The 13,748-nt window shown below is 39.6% G+C and overlaps 1 protein-coding gene across 2 annotated transcripts in view; it reads right to left on the reverse strand.

Annotated features, from left to right (window-relative positions):
- Nucleotides 1-4,136: 4,136 nt before the first annotated feature.
- LOC140132789 (meprin A subunit beta-like) overlaps nucleotides 4,137-13,748 on the reverse strand; it is a 44,314-nt gene continuing 34,702 nt past the window's right edge. For both annotated transcript variants that reach the window (XM_072152012.1, XM_072152013.1), the window contains 3 exons: nucleotides 6,699-6,878; nucleotides 4,882-5,020; nucleotides 4,137-4,627 (listed from right to left, as the gene is read on the reverse strand). In XM_072152012.1, coding sequence (XP_072008113.1) covers nucleotides 4,501-4,627; nucleotides 4,882-5,020; nucleotides 6,699-6,878 — 446 coding nt within the window. In that variant the 3' untranslated portion in view covers nucleotides 4,137-4,500. The remainder of the gene's footprint in view (nucleotides 4,628-4,881; nucleotides 5,021-6,698; nucleotides 6,879-13,748) is intronic.

The raw sequence follows: 13,748 nt of genomic DNA on the forward strand, positions 1-13,748 counted from the left end.
AGCCAAGTGTGAAAGGAAGTTACACACTGCAGCCATCCTATATATAGTCTTCTGGACTTTGCCCACTGGATATTATAAAATTTACATAAACCTCATAAAATCACACATAGAGTATTTATGTCATATTGTAGAAGCTTTTCAGTTGAGTCACATCTTTATGAATAAAACAGGATCACAAAGTGCAAGGTTTTTTTGTATTATACATGGAGCATTCACTATTACAAAATATTGCCCAGAAGGCTAGAAAAATGATTCCATGCTGAGCATAGCATTTGGCTATCTATGGCCATAGAGTGGCAAAGTGCCTGCTTGATCGGCTGCTCCATCAGTTAGGGACCACCTTTTAGTGATTGGTGGGGATCCCAGTTATCGAACCTACATCCATCAGACTGTTATGGCTTATGCTGGAGATAAGGTAAAATAGTAAAAACAAGGAACAACCCCTTTAAAGTGCACACCTTTTTGTAGTTGTTTTACTAGATCATATATTTTAGAAATACAGGTGGTCCCATACTTAAGAACACCCGACTTACAGATGACCCCTAGTTAAAGACGGACCCCTCTGCCCACTGTGACCTCTGGTGAAGATCTATAGTACGGCGCGCGCCGGGTCCCGGTGCATGGAGAGGGCTCAAGGGCCGAGACCGGTAACACCCGCGATCGGTGCTAGCACTGATCACAGGTGCTTTCACGCAGCTTTGCCGTCAGCCTCAAAAAGATGACGGCGCATGGGCGGATCGTCACTCCCTGATGACGCCACGGGGAGCGGCGATCCGTTGCCATGACAGCTTCGGGTCTCACGAAGGCCTGAAGCTGTCTCATTTTAACCCATTCATTACAATGTGCTATCAGCACATTGTAATGAATGAGGAGTAAAATTCCCATATACTGCCATATTGCAGTATGGCAGTATATGGTAGGATCAATCAGACAACCTAGGGTTAAAGTACCCTAGGGAGTCTGAAAAATAGTAAAAGTAAAAATAAAAAAAAGTAAAAAAAAAAAAATGATAATAAAAAAATTCAAATCATCCCCCTTTCCCTAGAACTGATATAAATATTAATAAACAGTAAAAATCATAAACACATTAGGTATCGCCCATCCGAAAATGCCCAATCTATCAAAATATAATAACAGTTTTTCACTGCGTTTTACCTCGTAACGGAAAATAGCGTCCAAAGTCGAAAATTGCATTTTTTTGTAATTTCAAAAAAAATAAATAAAAAGTGATCAAAAGGTCGCACAGTCCTAAAAATTATAGAAATAAAAACGCCATCAAAAGTCGCAAAAAATAACATCAACCACAGCTCCGTACACCAAACTATGAAAAAGTTATTGGTGCCAGAAGATGGCAAAATCCCCCCCCAAAATTTTTGTACAGGAGGTTTTACATTTTTTAAATGTATGAAACCATTATAAAACCTATACAAATTTGGTATCCACGTAATCATAGCGACCCAAAGAATGAAGTAGACATGTCATTTGGTGCGCACAGTGAAAGCTGTAAAATCCAAGCCCACAAGAAAACGTCGCAAATGTGTTTTTTCAGCATTTTCACTGCATTTGGAATTTTTTTCCCACTTCACAGTACACAGCATGGAATATTAAATACCATCATTACAAAGTGCAATTTGTTACGCAGAAAATAAGCCATCACAGAGCTCTTTATGTGGAAAAATAAAAAAGTTATAGATCTTTGAAGGTGGTGAGTGAAAAATGGAAGTGAAAAAATTATAAAAGGCCAAGTCGTTAAGTGGTTAACTTCCACCTGGCTGTGATAGCCAGAAGCTACTTCATAAGACCATGCAGTTGTCCAGTGACCTTTATTCTTGAAATAGTTGCTGAATCCATTTCTATTGGACATGTATTATCATTAGTCATGACAGTGAGAGGAGTAACCTGTGAACACGATCCAGCATCTCCATTAAAATTACATTTTATTATATTTCTATGATGACATTTATTAAGTCAGTGAGAAAAAGGTAACACAAGATCATCTTTTCAACTCATTTCGATTTGAAGTACTTCTTCAAGCAAGGGACTTTTTTCTTTTGCATACAATCCCTGGTGGCTAGAAGTAAGAACTGGGCACCCCATAGATAAGACTGTGCCTTGGAGGAGAGGAGTGTTTAAACTCTATTATCCCCCTAACCCACCCACACAAGCACAGTTAATTTGCCCTTATTGAAGACTTGGATATGATTTAGTTCTCCACAATGCTCTGCTGTGTACAAGCTCTCCATCACCGGTTTATGAGGGAGGAGTGGTGCAGCAGGAACTGAAAAAGCTAACAGCATTGTCCTGACTGCCAGCATTAGAAGCAAAAGGGAAGCATGGGAGAAAGTGATGCTTAAAGGGGTTTTGAATCGCCTAGTGATGTTTACACAATAAGGATCACAATTTTACTCAGTGTTATTGGTGTTTTAGCTCCTATCACTCAGTGATGGTCAGTGTAAAGTCCCATTGTAAGGACGGGGTCACTACATGATCCCTCTGTGCTATGAGATGCCGCATGCTGACAGTGTGTTTAGATTATCAGGGATCAGGTTTATCTACACTTTTATTTAATTTCTGATTATTCTACTAGTACCTGACATATAGAAAAAGAGAGATGAGACACTTCAGAGATGAGAGATGATGAGATCCATGAGATGATATAACACACTTCAGCTCTCCTACATCTGAGGGACACCTGCCCTGGATAAAGACCTTATCTTACCTGTAGCTTGTAGAGTAAGTGAGTAAGTTTCTGCAGACTGATGCTTGCCGGCAGGAAGTGCCTGTGTGTGAACTTGTCTTGTAATGGATGTGGGGTGGGTGGGGCAGGAGGCAAAGAGGAGAAGCAGAAAGGAGAAGAATCTGCCATGCCCGACCATAATCAGAAGATTTACTGTCAGATCGCGGGCAACCAAAATTGTATACACAGGCCTGATAGGGACAGGTCAGAATTATATCTGTGAAATGCTGAATTTTTGTCAATAACAGTGAATTAGAGAATGTGTTATTTTGTTATCCTCAGAATATTTAAGAATCTTGGCTTTATGGGAATACCCCTTTAATTAAAGCATGTAAGATAAATGACTGGAAACTTTGGGCCCACAGATAAAAATATTCGGCTGCATTAAATAGACCTCAGTAGTCTCCAAACAAAGTTATCTAATCTTGGTCATCTGTGTTTCAGTATTGGTTTGATGCTGGAGTCCAAGGAAGGATCCTTTGCTGCTCCGGTGGGCCAGTCCAACACTGTGCAACACAGTTCCCTGCCAACTTAGATTTTGTGTTGAAATTCATCAACCAGGCATTAGGACCCATCAGCAAAGCCAGAGATATGTGTACACTTCTGATTGGCTGAGAGTGGGAGAGTAAAGACGCATTATTATTTGGGGTGGAGTACCTGAAGAGCTAAATTGTGGACTGCTGAAATTGTAACAATTGAAAATTCAGTGCAATACAATTTGTTCAATAAAGTCTGCAAAAAGAAGTGGATTGTGGGTGTATAATCTTTCATTGCCCTCCCATAGCAGCAAAGCAAATATATATTGATTAGATTGTGAGCCTCATGGCGTCAGGGACCGATATGGCTAGCTTTGTGTAGCGCAGCGCAATCTGTAGGCGCTAAATAAATAGTGTATTATTATTATTATATAAAATCTTGTTATGCAAAGGAGGCCCCATTCTTATAAATATGATCACAGAACAAGTCTGACAAAGTACATTTTGAGTGCTTACTTACTGTGATGTCTCCATAAAATCCACATTTTATAGCATCTGTGTTTTCATGCTCACTTTTTATTTAATAAGGTGATTTCTAAGGACAATATTGCTTACAAGAAGAGGTTGAAGACCCCTGTAGTATATAGTAAAATATAAGAACGGGTAGAAAGAAAACGCATTCTAGTTACTGTATTTGTACGTGTCTGTGAAATTTGCATTTTATGGTGTTAATGGCTGTGTGTATATTTCTATATGTACAGTGTTTGTGTGTCTTTGTTTTACCTTGTAAAAGGAATGAGGCAGTACACAGGTACACAACGGCACAATGAGAGAGAAATTTACTTTTATATATTTATTTTACACTGGAACATTGAAGCCCCAAAAATAAACCAATTTATTTATAGTTTTATCAAAGGTCCATCAGTTTGATAAATGAAGTTTCCCACTATAGATATTTATGATATGTTCATGGACTGATTAAGGGGGACTTAATCATTTGATCATTTGTGGTGATAAAAAAAGACTCACAAGGGGATATTCCCATCTCCATACATACTGTATGCCATGTAAATTCCTGATGGATGAGGCTCCCCAGGTGCTACCACATTCTTGATAGGAGAGCTGTGCGCATGCAGGGACATCTCTCCATTCTGCCTGGATGTGAGATAGATCCCACACCTATCAGTTACTGATGGCATTGCCTGTACACATGCCATAAATACTTGAAGGGAAACTTCTCCATTAATGATAACTTTAAACAGTAAAGTATAAAAGAATATGGTTCCACTAATTAAATTGATTTCTCATAATTACAAGAATCAAAGTCGCAAGAAGTGACATGGAAGATGGTATCTCACACAGGTTTCCATTGTTGTAAGCTTGACATCTTTCCCCTGTATAGATCCCTGTGCACCTGTAAAGAAAGGGAAGACTTAAAGTACCAGTGAAAAGTAGCTAACGTAAGTGAACTTTAAATGCATCTTAAAGGGATTGTGTCAACGAAAAATTATTTTCATGTAACTATGTTAAAATGGCATTTAATTGATGAATGGGTATCATTTGGGTTTCCATTTGGGTTTCATGGAAATCTCATGATACAATTCTGACTATACTAGAGATGTTACATCATGTATATGTAATAGATATAATTCAGCTTTGGTGTTTTACCTGCAGGTCTCGATTAAGTTTTCTACAATGCAGGTGCCACCATTTAAACATACAGTTTGTTTACATGTGGACTGGCTGTATGAACGAGGGGTTGATGTGGTTGTTGGCAACGGTTGAGACAATCTGAGAGAAGAGATGTCTGTGGGAAAAAAACAAGAATGTTTTTAAAAAAAATATTATTATTGATAAAATGTTTATTATGGTCTGAGGCTGACCACAAGACCACCCTGTTGCCCAGCACTGCACTCTTCACTCTACTTTGCATCAAAATAATGACTTTTGCTGCGTGTCAGTGGATTAAGATCAATAGGTTGACATATATGCATTTTAGGCTTACTTCATGCCTGCATCAGGGGCTCTTTTAAGAACCTCTATCATAGATCCAATAGGCACTTGAGGATGTCCAGTTACAGGGGGTGTTGTCAGGAGCAGAAATGTTATATCTTTCCATCTAATTTTAATTTTGCTCCCAGAGGCATTGTATCGCAGTATATTGTATGAGAGATGGTGCTTTCCAGGTTGTACCTGTACTTGCAATCATGACAGCAGTTTTACATATTTCAGCAAAACCCTTCCCTCCTCCTGGTGCCGTCAAAATTATTAGTATACGTTTGTGGTTATTGACGTAAATGAACATTGCTAATGTCATCATATCTCTATAATCAGGATAATGTTCTGTTCCCTTTAAGGTATTGTAGGGCTGTTCTATTGGGACAGTCTGCCCTACTGTCATGTTCACACCTCCACTCCTGGTTTTCCTTGCTGTTTGTATATCCTGTTATATATCCTGTTTATATATCCCATGAGCCCATTGGTGCAAATATACATGATTCTAATCTTCATATATTTGTTATCCATGGCCACATTCCTTATAAAATCAAATTATTTATAACTTCCTTATCCTAATGAGTCTGAGGGGTTACCCTAGCCCAGTGATGGCGAAACCTTTTAGAGACCGAGTGCCCAAACTACAACCAAGACCCACTTATTTATTGCAAAGTGCCAACACAGAAATTTAATTTAAGATTTATACTCCCTTCTCTGTTACAGCTTTCATCGATACCGGCACCCTGACTTCACCAATAAAGCAGAAAATAGAAGAAATTTGGATGATCATTGTAGCTTCCCTCCAGGGTCCCATAAACAGGAAGAATTGTCAGGGCCAGAGCAGGAGCTACAATGATAATCCAGATCTGTCCACACCTTCCCACTCCTCCAGTAGTCCCAGGTAGCACTGTCGATTTAAAATATCTCTGTGCACAGCAAGTCCTGGGCTGTCTGGGACTGCAGAAAGATACCTGGAGTCATCTCTGGTGATGGCCTGAGTGCCCACAGAAAGGGCTCTGAGTGCCACCTCTGGCACCAGTGCCATAGGTTAGCCACCACTGCCCTAGCCCATCTGTGATCTGGCTTTACATGCTGCTACACTGTCCCATCCTCCCCCTTCAAGTGCTCACTACACAAATGTTGAGAGAGCAGGAGGGAGGGTGAGACAGTGTAACAGCCTTTAAAGCCAGATCACAGAGTGAATAGGGTAGCCCCTCAGGCTTATCAGCAGTATATTAAAAGTTGATTTTAGAAGGCCATGAATAACACATATAAAAAGATTGCCACAGTCACAGTGTCTAGAGCTATGAGTAAGTGTTCCTGGTTTATTATGCTTGATTTTGATTGTAGTTTTCCTTTAAAATGGAAAGCTACTGCTGGCTGAAGTGAACTCTAAATCCCTTAAAGGGACACAGAAGTTTAGGCATATACTTCATAATGAAATCACCACAACAATAAGTTACCATACACACAGATACTTTGTGACTTACCTTCCATGGATATAGAAATAAAAGCATCACCGCCTTTCAGGAAGTCCCTTCTGTGAAGCCATTCTTCAGCCGTGAAGAGATATTTTCCCTGCCCTCCGGTCATGTTATATTTTGTTGTGTTAGCATATGTTTCTTGCCAGCCACTCACTGCTGGATTACCCCAAACAAACTTCCCAAAAGCTGAGAAAAGAGATCATCCATTGTTAGTATGTAAACATGAAAAGTCAGTAGCACATACAATTTATTTTATACTAAGGATCTTCACCCATAAAATCCTTGCACATTGGTTCCTGCTGAAATGCACACATGTACAAAAGATCCATTTCAAGACCTTTAGGTCCTCCAAAGGTCCTGAAACCGCAGTTTGAAAGCAGACAAAATGGACACATTCTCCATTCCCCAAGAAGCTTGAATCTAGTACCATATGTAGGAAATGATTCCAGACTTGTAGGGGCTACAAGTGGTGGCGAACCTATGGCACGGGGGCCAGAGGTGGCACTCGGAGCCCTTTCTGTGGGCACCCAGGCCATCACCAGAGAGGATTCCAGGTATCTTCCTACAGTCCCAGACAGCCCAGGACTTGCTGTGCACAGAGTAATTTTAATGTGGTAGCTCTACCTGGGACTACTGGAAGAGTGGGAAGGTGTGGACAGATCTGGATTATCATTGTAGCTCCTGCTCCGGCCCTGACAATTCTTCCTGTTTATGGACCCTGACGGGATGCTACAATGATAATCCAAATTTCTTCTATTTTCTGCTTTATTGATGCCCTCAGGGTGCTGGTATCAATGAAAGCTGTGACATAGCAGGGAGTATAAATCACAAATTAAATTTCTGTGTTGGCACTTTGCGATAAATAAGTGGGTCTTGGTTGTAGTTTGGGCACTCAGTCACTAAAAGCTTCGCCATCACTGCCCTATTGCATTGCTGAATTTTTTATTATTATTTTTTATTTCAGTATTAAAAAGTTTTATGGAATTATTTAGAGTAAGGGCACACCTCATAAAAAGTACCTAATGGAATGGTATTGGATATGAATATACAAATGATGAAGGCATATGCGGCACAGGTCACATACAAGGTAGGTTCTTTAGGTTTGTTCTTACATTTAATTTGTATGTGTGTTGAAAAAGATATAGAATTTTTGTTTTAATGACAATTGGATTTGTGAAAATTTTTTCAATGAAGTAAAACTTCATTACAGGCACCTTGTAGCTGATCATTGCAGTCTGGGACTAAAGTAAAGCATCCAAAGGCTTCACCAGAGGTCACAGTGGGCAGAGAGGTCTGTCTTTACTTATGGGTTGATTATAAGTCAGATCCACGTTTATTAACCCCTTAATGACCACCCTATCGGGATTCTACGGCGTTATTGAGGGTACTTCTTCTGATGTGACTCCTGTCTACGACGGCGCGTCAAAAGAAGATTTCGGGACATTGGGTACCGAAAGTGTTGGTGTCTGGCAGTGACATCAAAGCCCAGACCCAGTGGCAAGAAGTGCTAAAATATAAAAAAAAGTTTAAAAAAAGTTAAAATCATTTTAAAATAATTAAATAAAATAGAAGTCCCCTATTCAGCCCAATTACTTATAAAAACCAAATTAAGTATATAAAACACAAAAAAACACACAAATAAGTACATATTTGGTATCACCGCGTCCGTATAAATCTGTACAATAGATTTCAAACAATATTGAACCCGCTCGGTAAAACGTAAAAAAAAAAACAGGAAAAACTTCCCTAATATACAATTTTTAAACAAATGCCCTCACAAAAAATGTGCAAAAAAGTGATCAAAAATAGTTACTTGCCCTTATGATACGACTGAAAAGAACAACTCTTTTCACAAAAAATAAGCCCTCAATTAGACATGTCAACAGAAAGAAACAGAAGTTATGCCCCTAAAAAGTTGTCCATAGTAAAAACAATGCGATTTTCTCCAATATTGGTTTTGCTCAGTATAATTGAATAAAGATAAGAAAAACTATATAAATGAGGTATCATCGCAATCGTAGTGAACCAGAGAATAAAGATAAAATATTATTTTCATGTTATGGTGAGCGGGGAAAAAAAAGTGCTAAAAATCCAAAATAAAAATGGACAATTTTGTTTGTATCCCCCTTAAAATAGTTAATAAAATCTCATGAATAAGCTATAGACCTCCAAAATGAATTATATATACATATATACCATATATGGCTTCCTACAATGCTGGCTATTTACTGGGGATAGGGGCTTGCTATATACTGGGGTAGGGGGCTGGCTATATACTGGGGGATATGGACTGGCAGGCTATATACTGGGGGGCAGGTGCTGGCTATATACTATTGGGCAGGGTCCGGCAGGCTATACAATGGGGAGGCTGTGACCAATGCATTTCCCACCCTCGGCTTATACTCAAGTCAATAGGTTTTCCCAGGTTTTTGTTGTAAAATTAGGGGCCTCGGCTTATACTTGGGTCAGCTTATACTCGAGTATATACGGTACATTATATCTCACCACGCAAATAATAAGCATCATATTACATAAAAAAATTTTATAGCCTGTACATTGTGACAATACAAATCTGCTGTGAATAGCGCTGCTTTCATGCTATGTTTGTCCGTGCGCCCATAGAGCAGTTACCACCACATATGGGGTATCAGTACACTCAGAATAAATTAAGCATCAAACTTTGCAGAGCATTTCATAATTTTAGTCATTATGAAAGTGTAATTTTTGGCCTAAGTGAATGTATTTTCCAAAAAAAGTCAAAAGTTTCTAAATCTCACTTCCATTTTGATTTAACCCATGTGAAAAACTTAAAGGGTTAATAGACTTGAGGTTAATGTTAATACATTGAGGGGTGAAGTTTATATAGTGGGGTAATTTATGGGGTTTTACTATAGTTTAGGCCTCAAAATGTGAGTTTTGGTGATTTTCATGAAAATTTTAAAAAACGCACCTAAAGTTCTGCGCCTCATAACATCCTAGAAAAGGAAGAGGACGGATAAAATGTAATTCTAACATAAAGCAGTCATCCCAGAAATGTTAGTTATTTGGGTGTAGTTTAACTTCCTGTCTGGAATGGAGAACATTTCAAACTTTGAAAATAAAGATTTTTTCTTAAATTTTGCCAAATTTACATTTTTTTTCCAGAATGAAACGCAAATCATATCACTTAAATTTTACCATTACCATGAAGTACAATGTGTCTCGAGAAAACAATCTCAAAATCACCTGGATATGTTAAAGCATTCCGAAGTTATAGCCAATTATAGTTACACATGTCAGATTCAAAAAATTGAGTCTGGTCATTGAGATGAGAACAAGCGTCGGTGATAAGGGCTTAAAGTGTTTGCACAAGTTTTCTGTCTGGCTTTGCACTGAAAAGACATGAAAACTGCTTGTACTTGTATTTATAAAGTGTCAAACAACACAGAAAAAATGTACACTTATGGAGCCCGAAGCCCTTAAGGATAATTTGCATAATTTTTAAAGTGTTTTTTTTTTGTAAAACCCAGGGCATAAGAAGCTAAAACAAGAGAAGATCCTGCAAGAGAGGGGAAACACCAGTATGTCATTGTGCTTGGTTTACAGTGTGCTTGATCCTGGGGGTAGATGTCCACTAATGGCCTTTAACCAGAATGAAGATAAGGTAAGAGTGAATATACACTCACTGGCCACTTTATTAGGTACACCATGCTAGTAACGGGTTGAACCCCCCTTTGCCTTCATAACTCCCTCAATTCTTCGTGGCATAGATTCAACAAGGTGCTGGAAGCATTCCTCAGAGATTTTGGTCCATATTGACATGATGGTATCACACAGTTGCCGCGGATTTGTCGGCCGTACATCCATGATGCGAATTTCCCGTTCCACCACATCCCAAAGATGCTCTATTGGATTGAGATCTGGTGACTGTGGAGGCCTTTTGAGTACAGTGAACTCATTGTCATGTTCAAGAAACCAGTCTGAGATGATTCCAGCTTTATGACATGGCGCATTATCCTGCTGAAAGTAGCCATCAGATGTTGGGTACATTGTGGTCATAAAGGGATGGACATGGTCAGCAACAATACTCAGGTAGGCTGTGGCATTGCAACGATGCTCAATTGGTACCAAGGGGCCCAAAGAGTGCCAAGAAAATATTCCCCACACCATGACACCACCACCACCAGCCTGAACCGTTGATACAAGGCAGGATGGATCCATGCTTTCATGTTGTTGACGCCAAATTCTGACCCTACCATCCGAATGTCGCAGCACAAATCGAGACTCATCAGACCAGGCAGCGTTTTTCCAATCTTCTACTGTCCATTTTCGATGAGCTTGTGCAAATTGTAGCCTCAGTTTCCTGTTCTTAGCTGAAAGGAGTGGCACCCGGTGTGGTCTTCTGCTGCTGTAGCCCATCTGCCTCAATGTTCGATGTACTGTGCGTTCAGAGATGCTCTTCTGCCTACCTTGGTTGTAACGGGTGGCAATTTGAGTCACTGTTGGCTTTCTATCAGCTCGAACCAGTCTGCCCATTCTCCTCTGACCTCTTGCATCAACAAGGCATTTCCGCCCACAGAACTGCCGCTCACTGGATGTTTTTTCTTTTTCGGACCATTCTCTGTTAACCCTAGAGATGGTTGTGCGTGAAAATCCCAGTAGATCAGCAGTTTCTGAAATACTCAGACCAGCCCTTCTGGCACCAACAACCATGCCACGTTCAAAGGCACTCAAATCACCTTTCTTCCCCATACTGATGCTCGGTTTGAACTGCAGGAGATTGTCTTGACCATGTCTACATGCCTAAATGCACTGAGTTGCCGCCATGTGATTGGCTGATTAGAAATTAAGTGTCAACGAGCAGTTGGACGGTGTACCTAATAAAGTGGCCGGTGAGTGTATGCTTTGTTCTGGCTATGATCAGACGATGTTTTATACATCTAACATAAAACACCATTATTTGACAAAAAATCTGTTTGAAGAATGGCAAAATGAGTCCATGATTTTAGGTCACAATAACTTGCAAAGTTTGCTGTGGATTCTACAACAAAAACATATCAATAAATGTGATTTTTATCAAGATACCATTCAAACATGACTGAATAAAACAGTTACATTGTTAAATCAAAGGTATGCCCTAATTTTATTATCTACGGCTTTGTTTCTTTGAAATACAACATGTAAAATCCATGGTAAATTTCATGTCATACATATAAGATAATCCTTTATTAGTCCCATTGTTACAACAGCAGAGAAAGTACAGTCAAGCAATGACAGAACAATAATATTACTTCCATTGGGGCCTTGTTGGGTGAACAGCCTGATGTCAGCGAGGAGGAATGATAACGCTCCCATTAACAGTTGAGGTGTAGCAGTTGGTCACTAAAAGTTCTACCCAATGCCACCACAGTCTCAAGCATGGGATGGGTGCTATTCTCCAGAACAGATTTTATCTTACACATTGGGGCACATTTACTGACAAGGTCACAAGAGTTCACTAAAAGTGCATTGTCTGTCTATAAAGCTGCTTGAGGCGATTCACTGAGATTGTGTGCCAGAAATCATGAATGTGTCGCTTCCCTGCACTGGACCAACAGAGTTCACTATCTTTTTTGTGGTGCACCTTTAATATAGGGTGTGCAACACAATTTAAAAGTTAAATACAACACTCAGTCCGAAACAGTCGGACCCACCGACGGCTTGCCCCCTAATTTGTGCTGCGTGGAAGCCAGCGTAGCTGCGCCAAAAAAGGGCCGCGTGCGACACAATCGCAGCAGGGACACTTCTTAAATACCCGTGCAAGCCGTTTTAGCCATTAACCCCTTAGGGACATGGCCCTTTTTCGTTTTTGCATTTTCATTTTTCACTCCCCACCTTCAAAAATCTGTAACTTTTTTATATTTCCATGTAAAGAACTCTGTTTGGGCTTATTTTCTGCGTAACAAATTGAAATTCATAGTGATGGTATTTATTATTCCATGCCGTATTCTGGGAAGCGGGAAAAAAATTCAGAATGCAGTGAAAATGATGAAAAAACGCATTTGCGCAGTTTTCTTGTAGGCTTGAATTTTACAGCTTTCACTGAGTGCCCCAAATCACATGTCTATTTTATTCTTTGGTTCGGTACGATCACGAGGATACCAAATTTGTATAGGTTTTATAATTTTTTCTTATATTTAAAAAATTAAAACCTTCTGTACAAAAAAAAAATTCTCCATTTTGCCATGTTCTGGCACTAATAACTTTTTCATACTTCAGTGTACGGAGCTGTGGGTGGTGTCATTTTTTGCTACTTTTGATAACGTTTTTAACGCTTTCATTTTTAGGACTGCATGGGCTTTTGATCACTTTTTATCGAATTTTTCATGTTTTTCAAAATGTCAAAAAAGTGGCATTTTCGACTTTGGGCGCCAATTTCTGTTACGGGGTTAAACGCTGGGAAAAAACGCTAATATATTTTGATAGATCGGACATTTTGCGACGCAATGATACCTAATGTGTTTAGGATTTTTACTGTTTATTTATATTTATATCAGTTCTAGGGAAAGGGGGGTGATTTAAACTTTTACTTTTTTTTACTATTTTTTCATATTTTTTTCACAATTTTTTAAAAAAATGTTACCATTATTTTAGATCCTCCAGGGTAATTTAACCCTGCAGGGTCCGATTGCTAATACTATATACTGCAATACTACTGTATTGCAGTATATAGCTATTTTGCAATGATTTTTAATAGCCTGCCCTCTGGTGGCTATTAGAAATCATTGCACCTGGCAAGCCTACGAGTCTCAATGAGACTCTAGGCTGCTATAGCAACCAAACGCCGCCCTCCGATGACGTTCCAGGGGGCGGCGATCGGGAATCCAAGATGGCGGCCGGCATTTAACTGTAACCGGCAGTGACAGGCGGGTGTTGGCTGTATTATACAGCCGTTACCCGCTGTGTATGTAGAGAGCTCAGCTCGTGAGCTCTCTCCATACACCCCTTGCCGCGCGAGGACGATATAGTTCTTCCTCTGTCGGCAAGGTGTTAAGAATGTGTAAGGTCCGACAAAAGAGCAGCGCGCAACCGTAAGTA

Source organism: Engystomops pustulosus, chromosome 5, assembly GCF_040894005.1.
Source record: "Engystomops pustulosus chromosome 5, aEngPut4.maternal, whole genome shotgun sequence".
Lineage (NCBI taxonomy): Eukaryota > Metazoa > Chordata > Amphibia > Anura > Leptodactylidae > Engystomops > Engystomops pustulosus.